This window comes from Melozone crissalis, unplaced genomic scaffold, assembly GCF_028551555.1.
Source record: "Melozone crissalis strain CALT ecotype California unplaced genomic scaffold, PUWL_Pcris_2 ptg000016l_1, whole genome shotgun sequence".
Taxonomy (NCBI): Eukaryota; Metazoa; Chordata; class Aves; order Passeriformes; family Passerellidae; genus Melozone; species Melozone crissalis.
Genome location: NW_026535794.1, coordinates 35,406,643 through 35,421,526, shown reverse-complemented (window position 1 = coordinate 35,421,526; position 14,884 = coordinate 35,406,643). Strand labels below are relative to the sequence as shown.

General features: G+C 41.7%; 1 protein-coding gene across 1 annotated transcript in view; it reads right to left on the bottom strand.

Moving 5' to 3' along the window:
• Window positions 1-14,509, bottom strand: part of CHN2 (chimerin 2) — a 158,103-nt gene extending 143,594 nt beyond the window's left edge. The window contains exon 1 of the mRNA XM_054273832.1: window positions 14,402-14,509. Coding sequence (XP_054129807.1) covers window positions 14,402-14,450 — 49 coding nt within the window. The 5' untranslated portion in view covers window positions 14,451-14,509. The remainder of the gene's footprint in view (window positions 1-14,401) is intronic.
• Between the last annotated feature and the right edge of the window lie 375 nt (window positions 14,510-14,884).

The following is a 14,884-nucleotide window of genomic DNA, read 5'->3' as shown; positions in this document are numbered from 1 at the left end:
CAAGTCAACACAACTCTCATAAAAGCATAAAAATACAAATTAAAAAGGAAAGCAAATATCAAGAAACCAAGAACTCATTCTAACTTCAGTGGAATAAATAGGAAATGCATTCGTCGCATGATGACTGTTTTAATTTCTGGTCCATTTTTATAAGATTAACTGAGGACAGGAAAAGAGTAATAAATGTGGATGACCAGACAGGTAGGCCACTCCAAACAGGGATTGGTCAAGTACCCTCTGACTCTTCAGGCTAGAAAAGAGCTGATGGTTGCATAATGATAAAGGGCTTTATGCTGCTTCAGATTTCACACATGTATAAAAAAAATATTTTTTACTGTTTATTGAAATAAAAGAAGTACAGTGTATGAAATAAAATTAGCCATATGAGTTCAAAAGCATCAAAAAGGCATCTTTTTGCACAACATATTCAAAGTCTGGAGCTCTTCCTCACAGGATGTTCAAAGTTTACATGGGTCTGCATAACAACTTACCAAATTCATGACATCAAATACAAGAATAAAAAATATATATTAAACTTCAGAACCCAGCTTTTTGTCTCAGGAAGTTCCCAAGCCACAGATTTCTGGGTGCCAGCGGAATATCCTGCAGGAGTTTACTCCATGCATTTTCCCCATCCTTATGCAGCACTGGCTGGTGGCGCAGGTGGAAGGAGGACACGGAGCTGTTGCTGAGCCTGTGGCTGCTGCTGCAGCTCTTCCTACATAAACAAGCTCTAGTGGCTGTTCTGGCTGCTGTGCTACAGCCAGCTGCCCAGCACGGCCTAATATCCTGCAAAGGGACACAGAACAGGGAAAACAGAATGGAGACAAAGTCATCTTACAGGAATTTTTTTTGTCCCCCTTCATACTTTTTTGGCTCACCTGCCCTCTCATACATTTATTCTAATATTTCCAAAGGCAGGGAGAGCAAGGACCAGCACGAGCAAGACATTTTGACAAAGTTCTGCAAAGGGTTTGAGATAGTCTCCTCATACTTGTACCACTGTAAGGCTGATTTTTATATTCCTCTTACTAAGCCTGTCCAAAGGAAATACACCCCTGACAATATAAACTGCACAGTAGCACTACAGATTCAGACATTTATTTGCAGATCTGGTTTGATTCCCTTTTCACTGCCAGGAACTGAACACTGCTCTGACAGGTCAACTGCTAGAACTTCTCACAGAACACTTACAGGCAGAATCTCTGATGCAGGAAGGAAGGACCCAGCTGATTGCCCCCAAGGTCAGGCCCCTTAGGATTACAGATTAAAACACTGCTGTGTTTACTAGACAGAAGGGTGAAGGTCTGGCTGTTTTTGGAGGAGCAATGGGATGAAGACAGGCAGGCTTAAAATTTGGTTTGGTTTCAAGTAATAACCTCACTACAAAGCTCTTTTTTTCTCAGCATTTCAGAAATTTGGTACAGGCCTGAAGATGAGTTTCTCATTCTTTCCTAGAGTTCGCTCAAATGAGAGCTGGCATCTCCCATTACATGGACTGCAGGCTCCAATAAATCACAGGATACAGTAAACTGAGCTGACTACTAAGTCTTACCCATAAGATCATATTTCTTTAAGTTTGTCACAACCTGGCAGGTAATCAGAAAGAAAATGCCCTTGCACTTGAGCTTATGGGAGCTCTAGATATACAAAAAGTCCTGAAGTCATTCCTGCTTGACATCTCACAAACAGACTCAGTATCTGCAAGTAAGATAAATATATTCATGGTGGGAAAAAATCTGTTCAACTAAAATATGCAAATGCTTTCAGGCTTGCATGTCGTTGATATTTTGGAAAGGTTTTGTGCGCCCACGATGTTTCTCCTTTCAGGGATGGTAGGGGACATGCCCAAATCGCTACCTCAGCAGCTGCTATTCCAAATGGTGCTCCACAGCCCCAGAAATGAACAGCACCAACTTCCCTAAGTACGAAGCAGTGAATAAATCTGTTCTGAAATGTTTACCCTGGAACAGTCTGATCACCAAGGATGTGGAAAGTCAGCATCAGACTAAGGAACTCTTAGAACATAAATCCAGGATAACACTGTTCGTGTGATTGACATCGCTTGCAGTTACTTACCTGCTTTAAGAATAAGTCTACCTAACCCCAAGCCTAAGCATAGAAAAGCTTTACATCTGGGGGAAGACAGCACATGTGAGAAAGGAGCAGTAAACAAAAAGAAATCTATCTAAACTTTACTGACACAAAACATGTTGTAAACAGATTTAATAAAAAGAACCGAAAATGTATAAGACAAATTAGGATGCATTATTACACAACACCAAAATAAGGTAGATGATATGAATGGGGGAAAAAAAATATCCTTTATACCCCGATGAGGTCTGAGGAGGGACTGCAATGCATTTGCTGATGAACAAAGAATGTTTCCTGATGAATCTTCTATTTTTTTTCTATTTACACTTTAATTTTATTCATGATAGTAGCTGAGTGGTTCCATTTTTCTGCCTAATTTCTTCCCAGTTGTGAAACAGGTGCTGTGAAGATTAGTTAAGTATTTACAGGGTGGTGAAAAAAAGAGTTTTAAAGAAATCCTGCTGCTACCAAGCTTTTAATTATATATTATAGTATTTCCGGTACTTTTGAAGTTAATATACTTCTTACAAACCCTAGACAGTGATGGAGTTTTCTTTTACAAAACACATGCCTTTCAGACAAATTTATGTACACTTATGCTTTCTAGATGCTTTGGACACTTTCAATCAATTCACTACTGCCAGGAGTCAGTGTGCCATTTTCTAAAGCTGCTTAAGAGGTGGAGCTGAAAGCCTTTTCCTGTAAAGTGAAAGTAAATTACACTACTCAATTACACTTACAATCACTTTATATTGAGTTTTTGCTTACCTAATTTTTGAAAAGTCTATTTTCATAAGCTTATTATGCATATTGATAAGTCAAACAAATTCTTTTTAAAAAAATCAACCTGAGCCAGACTCTCCCTCATTTTCATCACTTAGGCTACAGTACTTGCCAATAACTGTGAATAATATAAATTTTAAATTACACTTTTCAGCGAATGTATAACTGTCACATCTGAGCTAGAGGAAGCAATTGTAACACCAAGTGATGACACGCACTCATCAAAGCAAAAGAGATCAAGAGATCTAAAACAAACACAAGACAAAAAAAAGGTTTTCCACAAGCCAAAGTTCTCTGCAGTGACTCTTTAGAGAAAATGTGCCTCCTTCTTCTCGGTTAACAGAATTAAAGAAGAAATGGCTCCTGGGGGGCAGGGAGCAAATTTCTGCTATTTTCCTGAACATTCTCATTCCATTTAGCTTTATAAACATACACACACACATTTTGATACATGTCATTAGCAAAAGTGTGCCAGTTCTTCACCATTTCAACTGTAGTTTACACACACTACCCTCATGCTCCTAGCATTTTTCAAATTGCAAAATTTTTGTTCTCCTAACAGGCATTTATTCTATATTTATACAGTTACCAATTTCTCTGCGGCTTTTTCACCTGATTTCTATATAAGTGTATTGTCAGCATAAATTATACAGTAGTAATTATAATATCCTGCTCAACAGCATTCAGCAAAGCAGACCTCCAGCCCTGCCTGCACCTCTCACATGCCTATGAGCACTTCTACCTAATAATGGATTGTTTTGTTTAGCAAGCTTTTACTCTGAAATTAATCATCTTTATCTCTGCTTCATCCTTTAACAGTTAAACCATCATGTGATCAGCTCTTGGGCTAAACAACACAAAACTAAATAAAAGGAGGAAAAAACCCTTGAAGATGGTAGGTTCAGTTTTAAATTTCTGATGCCAGGAATGCATTCTGTCTCTGAAAAAAGGGAGCAGTGAGCTTCCAAGAATATATCCAGCAAAAAGGAAAATGAAAGATGAGAAGCTGAGTGTTACTCAAAGAATGAGTATAATTAATGCTGTATTTCTACACCTTTTAAGTCAATGATCTACATTACTGTAACATAACTGAACAATATTCAGGAATAGCTGTTCCAGAATAAATATTCCATAATATTTCCATGTCTGAAAATATTTTTTTTCAGTATAGCTTTTACAATCATTTTTGAAAATAGCTTTCATGTGCAAACAAGCCCATATATATAAGCTGTATGCATTTGCCATATTTTGTAGTGCTAGAGAAATTCACACACTATGTGTTGATTTCTTAAGTTGCCAGTGCTTAAAGATTTACTGTTACATTAATCATTAAAAATAATACACTTAACTCTGGTTTTGCACTTCTACTTCATTTCTTCAGATTTATTTTTAAAATCAATGGTATAAGGCAATTTAATGGATTTGGGAGGAGAGTTTCATGGGTTTTCTTTCTTGGAGCTTATTGAAGGAACTAATCCATCAATTCTGAAAGGAAATAAAACAACTGTTTAGCACTGTGCAAAAGTGCTAGCCAGCCATGCTACCCAACAGCATGCCCAGAAAACCTCATGTATTCACAATACTTCTTCAAATTGCAGGAGAAATCATCCAAACTGCTATAGGGAAAGCCACCAGATGGTCACTCCAGGCACCGTGTGGATGGAAATGCAGCTCTTGGAGAGCTCCATAAAACCCTGAAACTTTGTACCATAGAAATGCTACTGTATCACAAGTGTGCCTAAAATGCCACCACAGCACAGGATAATTATTCACTTTGACAGTCACCTGTTGGTTCAGCGGGAGGAAAAGGGGCTGCAACCTAAGTTTTTGTGGTCAGGGACTGATGCTATCTATGCCTTAGAGCTCGTCTGTTCATGCACTCACTCAGAAACACCAGGCAAGGCCTGAACCCAGCATTCAACATTTTCTATCAGGCTTTCTCTCTCTCATGTTTAGCGTACTCATCCACTACCAAAATGACCAGCAATTCTATATAAAAAACCCATACATTTCCACCCTGGTAAATAATCTGGACTGATACAGCAACCTGTTTTGTAAAAAGAGTTCAGGATCCTGATTCTTCTTTCTGTACAACCAAATTAAAAACATCTAATTTTTTTTTTGTCTACATAACTTTGTGAACACTTACCAGCATAACATCTCTTACCTCCATCCTCTAGCTAACTTTATTTTTCAACGGTTTACTGATTTAATGCTGGTTTTAGTGTCATAATGGAACAGGAGAAAAAAGCACTCCTGTCAATCGCTATTTCCATGGCTTAATGTATCTTCCAGCCTTAAATTTCACCCATGACAGTCAGCTCTATTTCATTGTTTATAGTTATCTCTAAACTTGAGCAAAATTTCCAACATACACCAATACATTAGAGATGAAGGAGCATGAGGAATCTTAGAATTGAAATTTGTCTATCAATTTTTTGTTAAGACATCAATAAACTTTCAGTAAATACATTTGTCAACATGAAACATTCTAACCACATGCCTCAGGTTGCAAAATAAAACAAATAGAGAGCTATCACATCATGACACTAAAAGCTGTCCATCATCCTGGTTTGCCTGGCAGAAGGTGAGGAGTTATGGAGAGTATGCTCCCTCAACAAGCAGGTATTTATAGAAATTACATATAATTTGAGTCTTGTACATAATCTTTAGAAACTCATCACCAATGAACTGACATGCTTTATATATATATATACATACATATATAAAGATATATATATATTTTATTTATATATACATATATATATATAAAATAAATCAATTTAATATTAAATAAGTTATGTACTTGGATGAGGGGAGTTATATCACATAGCCTATAATAATTTGTCCCATCCTAACAGCAGATGCTATTTTAATGGAAACTGCATAAAAATACTCAGAAAAGCAGCTATCCTATCCAGTAGCTGCTGATTTACTAACTCAGTGAAGTGGTAACAGAAGGGACCAAGCAGCTTGAAGGGTCAAGACTTGTCTTCATAAAGGGTTTTTCATCAACAAACCAAATCTTCTACAAATAATTTGTTTAGCTTTAGTACACTTCTGTGAATTTCAAAAATTTGATTGCAGCATTCAGTTTTTTTGTTAAGCCCTAAATCTTGGAGCTTTGAGGAACCGTATATGAAAATTTCTATTCTAGCTCTTGAAAGTTCATTAATTGCTAGCCTTAATTTTGGAATCAGTAAGAATGAAATGTGATCCAGCTGTAGCTGGATCATAAATCCAGCTGGTTCATGTATTCACAAGACAAAGGAGAAGCGGGAAAAAGCCTTTCAATCAAAAGAAGAAATGGAGCTTGAGACAAATTTATATACTTTTCAGCACAGCACATGATTAGTAAGATTTTCCTATCAGGTCTCCTCGTAACACAGGTGCAGGTTTTGGTTTTGTTTTTAACCTGCAAAACATAACATCAGCATTCCTTGTTTTAAACTTGCCCCCAGTTTTTCCTCTCTTTTAGGAGCCCTTGGCTTTAGAACTCAGGACTAGAAGTGAAGGTGTGCTGACTCAGCAGCAGTAACTCCACCAGCCCGACAGATAAGAACGGCAGTGACAGGTCAGATCAGTAGATTATCTCCCACAGTGGCTATCAGCAGATACATAAGGAAGCGTTAAAGAATACAGCAGCTTTATAGCGTACATATTTCACCAGCTTCCCAGCTCACATACAGCTCAGGGACTTTAGACAGGGCTGCTATCATTGTGCTTAACAGCAGTAGATGGATCTTGCTCCTGCAAAGTTATCTAAATGTGCTAACAGCCCAGGTCAGCCACCAGAATCTCTAATTTTCCATGCCAAAGAGGCCCACAGTTATGTGTCTGCTCTAGGCAGTGCCTAGTCCTCAACACCAGGAGAGGATATGGTTTGCTATTAAGTTACTGCTTAAAAATGGAACACACAAGGGCTGGCACTGTCTGTGCAGCCACAGCACTGTGGAATGGGCCAAAATATTACAGGTGCTACCTGCACAGAAAGGTAGGGTTCAGCCACACAACAGCAACCATATCAATGCCTTGGAGAAGCTGAAAATTGAAAATTTTATGTGTCTCTCACAAAATTGAGAGTCTGGGTCTGTCATGATCCCCCCATCCTTTCCTCCTTCCTTTGGGGCAATCTGATTTAGTTTATTGGGGAATTAAGGTGGAATCAGTGCAGCTTCAGATAGTGGAAAAATACGACAGCAAATATCCATGACTTTTGATGGCAAACTTAATGCTGAAAGAGCTCCTAGGCTTCTTTTGCTTTTGACCACAGCACACATCCTCTGGCACACAGCACACTGCTGGAGAAGAACTTCTCCAGGGAACTTGTGTCTGCCTTTGCAATGGCTGTGCCCAATATACCTTTACATGATGTGTACTTGCCATTTTTCTTCCTTGCCTGACATGAAGCCAAACATTGAACCAATTGATCTGTCAAGATAAGACAAATTTTTAGCAATTAAACATCTGCTCAACAACTGAGCCGCATTTACAGACTGAGATTTCCATCTCTCCTAACATCCATTTTTGTTCCATGATGAAATAAAAAGTGTAACACCACAAAGACACCTAAAAGCTACTTCATCTAAAAGCTACAAGTGATGTTTAAGCAGCCAACAAGAAGAGAAGGAAGGAGAGGAACAGCTACATGACAAGCTTGTGAGAAGAAACTGAGAAATGTGACTTGACACACAGGTCACAGCAGGTGACACGTGATTTAGTGATGATAAGACAGTCCCCATCTAGTACTTTCTACACTGTCACTAATTGCACCACACTGGAAACACCTCGTCTCCATGGAATTGGACTGCCTGACAAAGATATCCTCAGAACAGATATTGTATTTACTGAACTGATTCTTTTGTGATGACCTTGATCAGTAACACCAGAAGCAAGGCTTGTGATACTTGTGTATTCTTCTGAATTTTAAAAACCCTTTAACCTCTCCTTACCTTACCAAGTACATCAGCCTGCACTGTCAAGTTTCACTGGCAAACTTTGAAGTGTGTTGATGTTATGAGAGCACTATTGCAACATCAGTTCCCTTCTTCAGGGATACACTCACCCTCCAGCCCTAGGATTTAGACTATTGCTGAGTAAAACAGGGTGATGAAACAATTATTGCTGAATTCTGCATGATTCATAGTTGGTAATAACCACCTCCAAATGCAACATTCAAATTTACATTCTCATAATCAAAGGTCAGAAAAAGACAGCAAGAATGGGTCATTATTCACAGCAGTTAAAACTATACATTTGCACTACATACTGTATAATTCTTGGACAAACTGTGACTACACCTGTAAAAAATATGATATTTATAGAATTTCAGATTTATAGCTTCTTGTATAAATCCTGCTACATTTCCCTGCAACAAAAGCTTTTTGGTGCAATATAAATGTGCCATTCCCTAACACAGAGTTCTCCAAATATTTAATCTCCTCAATATCTCTTCCTTTGGGAGAAGAGAAGAAGGAGTGACAACAGACTGGCTCCTCAGCATGGGAACAGCTTCTGCCAGCATTCGATGCTGTAAGTGAGGCCAATCCAGCCAGTGCTGCCCTTTAGCCAAAGCTATGTATATAAACAAATCAACTTTGAAAAAAAGGGGTTTTTTTAAATCTAAAACCCCTGGTTTAAGACCTACCTATGTACCACAATAGCCAAATCATTATGATTTCAGACATGTAAAACATTATGGACATAGGGATACAAGAGATCTCATTGTGACATTCACCAATGTAAAAATATTCCTGCCTACAGTCACTCAGCATTTGGCAAATGCAAGCTTCCTTAGAACCATCAGACAGGAGGCAAGAACTCCAATGGAACGGATGTCCAAAAAGGTCATCAGCATGACAGCATGAAAGGCTGTTCACCTGATCCTCTGCATATGTCTGTGAGACAGGCCGATCCCTGAGAAGAACAAGACGTTTGCTTTACAGAGGATGAGAGATTATAAGCTGAATTGTGATTTGTACCAGTTTCCAGGCTATTTTATTTTCAATAATCACAGCTACATGGTCGGTAACTAACTGTTGAATCAATCACTACATCAGAATGGAGTACTATGGCATTTTTTCCCTTTTGAATTTTTATTATTTTTAATAAGAATGCTGAGTTCTTTGTAATCATCAGATACAAAAGACTTCAGCTTTAATTTAGAGCAAGAACACCCTGGCCAGCAGAAGCTTGGCATGAGGACCAGAAATAAAAAAAAAATAAAATTATTGCCCTTTTAAAAATCAAAAGCAGTACCTTATCAGCATAATGACAGCATGATTTCAATAGCTTTCATGTGCCAGTTTCACAACACTATTTCTATTAAATCATTAAGAATAAACATCTATTTTCATTTACTAATCTTTTTCCCAATTAGAATCTCTCTGAATCTCTGTACAATAGTAATTTCATTTCTTCCCACTTGCTTGCATCTTAATTAAAATCGGTCCATGTTGACTTTCATTTTTATAATATATCTGCCTATTTCACATCATAGCACCTTCATGACCCCCAGAGAGTCATGAGCCTTTAATATTTTATTTTGACCTTGTTAAGTCACTAGAACCATCAAAGATTTTTCTTCCCTTGATAAGCATTTTTTAATCCTTCTTAAAAAGTAGAGGGTGTGTAAAAGCCCAGAATTGAGAACTACATTTTCTTTAAACAACTCATGCTCATTTATTTTAAAAAACCTAACAATTTGCTCCCTTTCAATTTATTGCAAGTATTAGTTTATGAACCATAAAATTAATTATTAATTAATAAGGATCAGCTCTTAAATTATACTTAAAGGCCTTTTCCTCTGAGCTTGGGGACAGAAAAATGTTTAGTTTTCAATTTAAAAAAATACTATCAATAATCGGTGACTTTACTTTGTAACAATCTTCAATACAGTATTTGAGTTTGCAAAAAGAGGGGACTGGGGGGACAAGCAGCTATCTTTCATTAGAGCAGTGGACCCAGCTGAAAAGTAAAAATGCCCTGACAAAACACACAAGCCCTTCTCAGCCTGTTGCAGAAAGCTTGCCTTTGTGTTTTAACTGCTCTACTGACAGGTACTACTCAAAATGCTTACAGCACAAGAAGAAGCACCAGTTCAGATGGGAAGCAGAAAGGTGCTGAGCTATCCCTTCAGCCTAACACCTGCAAACTTGTCTTTGGAGCTCAAAGAAGAAACAAAATACTGGGTACACTGGCACACACATTTACATATTTGCCTTGGGTTCTCACCTGAATTCCTGCAGTGTTGCCACTCTCACAGCACAGGCTCAGGCTCATGCAAAGGTTTTGGCACACTCTGGGTCCTGCTGTTGGAGGAAACCTGATTCACCTTATCATTTATCAGGCTTGTATTTGCATTTACCTTCAGCGTGGACCCTTCCCTGACAGACAGCCCAAGCCATCCAACCTGTCCACCTGCCACAGGGAGGGTATCTGGCACAAAACTCCTCAAGCAGAATGGCAGATTTAAAAGCCAGCTGGCATTTATGGCCACATTATACTAACTCTGGATGGCATAACTGCACAAAGAAGTACAGCGCCTAGAAATACCCTGCACCCAGCCTAGGTGGGAAACACTGCCTAGAAATACCCCTGCACCCAGCCTAGGTGGGAAACATGCTGCATTTCTTGCTTCTTTGAGAAGCAAAGCAGGCACAGCCACAAAGGTCTCTTCACTCAAGCTTCTATTTGCATTCCAGAAAGTCGAGTCTCAAGTTCATCAGTTCTGTATAATCAGTATTTGGCTACTGGGTGGAGGAAACTGGAGGCAGCTAGTGACAAAGTGGGAAAGGTGGATTGTTTGCCAGGAAAAAGCTGAGAAGTTTCAGCAACAGCAAAGAAGTTTTTAAAAAGAAAGATTATAATGAGTGAGAATAAGGGTCAAGACTAAGATGGGCACTGGCAAGGGAATGTCTATTTTAAGGACACTGCAGCATGAAGGAAAGCATAAAAACCTGCACAATTTTCTTTAGAGGATAGGAGAGAGAGAAAAGTTGCTGCTTGCAGTTAAATCAGCACTTCACCTTGGGAGAAGAGCAAAATTTAGGGGTTTGCAGTGAATACAGCTAATAGATCACCTGGGTATGTGTTAAAGAAGAGATTACAGAAAAGTAAAGTGGAATTCCCAGTGGAAGTAATTATAATATCAGCTTTTTATACCATGTGCAGATTTATCTAAGGTCCAAAAAAGAATACTTAACGTAATTGCTTACCATACCCCCTTCTTCCCCCAGAATATTACCCTTCTTCCTCTCCCAGCCACTTCAAACACAACTGCCCTGGTAGTCAGGGCAGCTTAAGTTCTGTTACCAAAAGCAGGGAGCTTGAAGAAATTATATATAAATACAATACAAATACCCATGGCTCTCCTGTAGATTTTATTACCAGTGAGTGCCAGCTTACTGAAAAAAGTCCTTCAGAGGCTCCTGTCAGATGGGGCCTGTAACAAGAACCTAATATTATTGAACCTATAATTAGCAGCCTCACAGTGGCTCTTGAGATGAGCACACAGACCACAAACACAAGCTCTGAAGGAGGGACTGGTCCTCCAGCTGTGAAATCAAAGCAACAGCAGCCTCCTAAGTATGAATATTTGCTTTACCACCAGTGGATAGTTGAAGTCATAGCCCTCCACGCATGTTAGCTCCCCATCTGTACAACAGCTACAGCTCACCACCCTGCCATGGCACTGGGCAGGTAGTGCTTATAAATAACCACTCCAGAGCATAACCAGAGTCTCACCTTTAATGCAGACACAAGATCAAGTGAAGACTATAAATCCCACTTGTACATTTACAGAAATATAAGTGAGCAAGCAGAATATCTACACCATAAAGTTCTTGGGCAGTTCTATATTTGAACTGTTTAACTTTCTCATTGAGATGAATTGGCAGGAATTGAAGCAGAAATGCTACATCACAACTGGTCTCTTGTAGTAACACATTCTCGAGCTTTGGCAGCACTAGTAAGAAGTGGTAGACCTGAGTTCTGCAGCATGGTTTTCTGCTCCTGAGTTCTGCAGCATGGTTTTCTGCTATCAACCTCAAAATTCACTTCCTTTTTGTGTTAGTAAAATGTAGTATAACCTCCCCTCTTCTGTGGAATAGAAATAATTACACTATTTGGAAATCTTCATATTGGCATGTTAAGCATACATATAAATTCTACCAAACTGAGTTTTAAGGCAAGACTGTTTGTTTAGACCATGTAAACAAAATGCTGTAAGACTTGCTGAGTTCTGAAAACTTAAACCACAGACAGCCAGAATACAGCTGCACATAGTCAGATAATAATGTCTGCTAATATTGGCAACTTTATCATGCTGAAGCAAATTTAACTGCTGGTTAGTACATGCATAGAAGAAATATAGATTGAATAAACTGGAACAAAACCAAAAACCATTCCAAGGTCGTAAGTTATGAAAGTCAAGGTCACTCAGTTGCTTTATAAAATACATACTTGACAGTATTTATTAGTTGTACGACTGTGGCACCTAAGAGCCCCAGGCATGGGCCAAGGCTCAGCTGTGCTCACGCTTGCAAAAACACAAAACAAAAGACAAACCACAAACCGTTGTAGGCCATAGCTAAGGGCTTCATACAAAGCAGGGTACTGTCATGTGTCAGCTCCTGATGTGCATCTTTTGATGATGTACAGCTAAAGCCTAGATCTCAGTTCCTTGGCTGGATGTTATTCTTGGCACTAGATTTACCTGATGAGCAGGAGGCCACCTGGAGTTGGATGACATCAGCTGCTCACACCAAGGATGTACCTGAACTCCCACTCTTCCCTGCATTTCAGGCATTTGAACCAGCTCTGCAGGGGATGCACATCTCTCAAGCCACAAGAAGGATCCACAAGAAGCCCAGATTTAGTAAAGACAGAAGGGATTCAGAGAGATGCATTCAGTATCCTTCTACAGACACTGAAGCTATATCCAAGAAATACCATGAGATTCATGGAGCAAGGGAGCTACACACTTTCTCCAAGCTGGGGACATGCTTCAGCAGCTTAATGGTTAAAGCACCAAGGAAGAGAGTCACAGGTTCCAGTCTGGGCTTTTAAAGTTGTTTCTGGTTTTATCACATAACTTAGATGCAAAAATATACAAATGATGCATAAAATAAAACCGCATTGCCCAGATGAGTACCTCCACTAATAAGTCATAAAGTTGGCTGTATTCTTGCTTATTTTCATTTTGGTCTTGCAAGTCTTGCATTGTAAATATGAACACAAGGCAGAATTTCTCATGCCTACTTCATTCAGGTGCTTTTGAGTCAAGGCAATAAGGGCTTGCAATGTTTGTGGTTTTTTGTTAAAACTATTTTAAAAATGTTTCTAGGGCCTAGTTCCTTCTTCGGATCTGTTTGTAAGTGTTGAACACTGGAACAGTAGCACAGAATATGCTGTGTAAGTTACATATATTGTCATTTAAAAACGTAGTTGCTTATTGGCCTTTACATTTATTTATATTTTGCTAGAGTTGTATTGATAGTCAGAGGACCTTGTCTGCTGTTCACAGCACATATTGCTATGTTTAAGAAATGCTCTTAAAAATCTGTCTGGCACCTCAAATAAAACACAGAGTCACAAGTCCCTTGAACCCTTAAGTTGTTCATGCTTCTATTTACTCGTTCAGCCCACTGAAATGCCAGGATGTTACCCTCAGCCAATTTCTCATTACTTAAATATTACAGTAACTGCTCGTGAGCTAAGCAGCAGGCAGTGGCACTCTTGTATCACTGCTTTCAATTTCAGGCTGCCCGGGTTAAAACGCACCGTAACTTTTCTGCCCTCCTGCGGGTCTGCAGCGCAGCCAGCCCCCCATGGTGAGCGCCGCACCGCACCGCCTCCCACCGCATCCCCAAAACCCAGAGCGCCTCACACCCGCGGCCGAAACCCTGGGGCACTCCGTCACCTGGAGCGTTTTTAATCTGGATCGGGAATTTAATTGTTCCCAGTCCTGCAGGAGTACTGAAAACGCGAGGTGTGCCACAACACCCACCGAGCGGCACGCCTGGCAACCCCCGCCCGCCCCAGAGCCCCACGACGCGCCGGGTCGCGACACGGGGCCGCTCCTGTGCCGCGGGGACCAGGGCAGAGGATGCGCGCTGGTCCCTGTTTGCCCTCCTCACCCCGAGCCCCGCGGCTCCCGGCAGCTCCCGGCACCGCGCCGGCCGCGGGCGCGCCCCTTCCCGAGCCAGAGGGATGCTGCTCCCCCGGCGAGGCAGCCGGGCGCGGGGCTCCCCTCTCCTCGCCCCACACAAAGGCACGGCAGGGCGGCGGGGAGGCGAACCGGGCCCCGCCGCGCTTCCCCCGTCCCGGTTTCCCCCTTCGGTGCCGCCTGAGGGACAGCCGACCCCGGGCAGGGGCAGCGCCGCCCCGGGGAGCGCCCGGCGGGGCTCGGGGAGCGCCTGCGGCGCGGCCGGGGCGAGCGGGACGGCGAGGCGCTCTGCAGACAGGTAGCTCCCTGCTAAAATGGAGGGAGGGAAGAAATGCGGCGCTCGCTGGAGAAACTTACCGGAGGAAACCGACGAGCCGGACAAACTGGAGTTACTGGATGCGGCCATGGTCCCTCCTCCTCGCCCCTTAGCTGCGAGCCCCGCGTCGGCCCCCGCTGCTGTCCGGCCGCCGCTGCCGCCAGCCCATCGCAAAGTGCCGGAGCCGCGCCGCGCCGAGCCGCCGCCGCAGCCCGCGCTCGGCTCCCCGCGCCGCCGGGGAGCAGGAGGCGGCGGCGACCCGCCGAGCCCTGCCGGCCACTCTCCGGGGCTGGGCGAAGCCGCTCGGCAGGTCAGGCGAAGGGCCCCGCGGCGCTTCCAGCGCCTCTCTCCGCCCTGGGAGCAGGGCTTACCTTGTGACGGGGACGCGAGAGCCGCCCTGCCAGCGCCTTCCCTCGCCTCCTCCCTTCCCTTCCCGTCCCTTCCCTTCCCCGCCTCCTCGCGGGCAGCGCTGACAGCCCGCCGGGGAGACCCGCCGCAGCTCCCCTCACGCACACAAAGGAAGC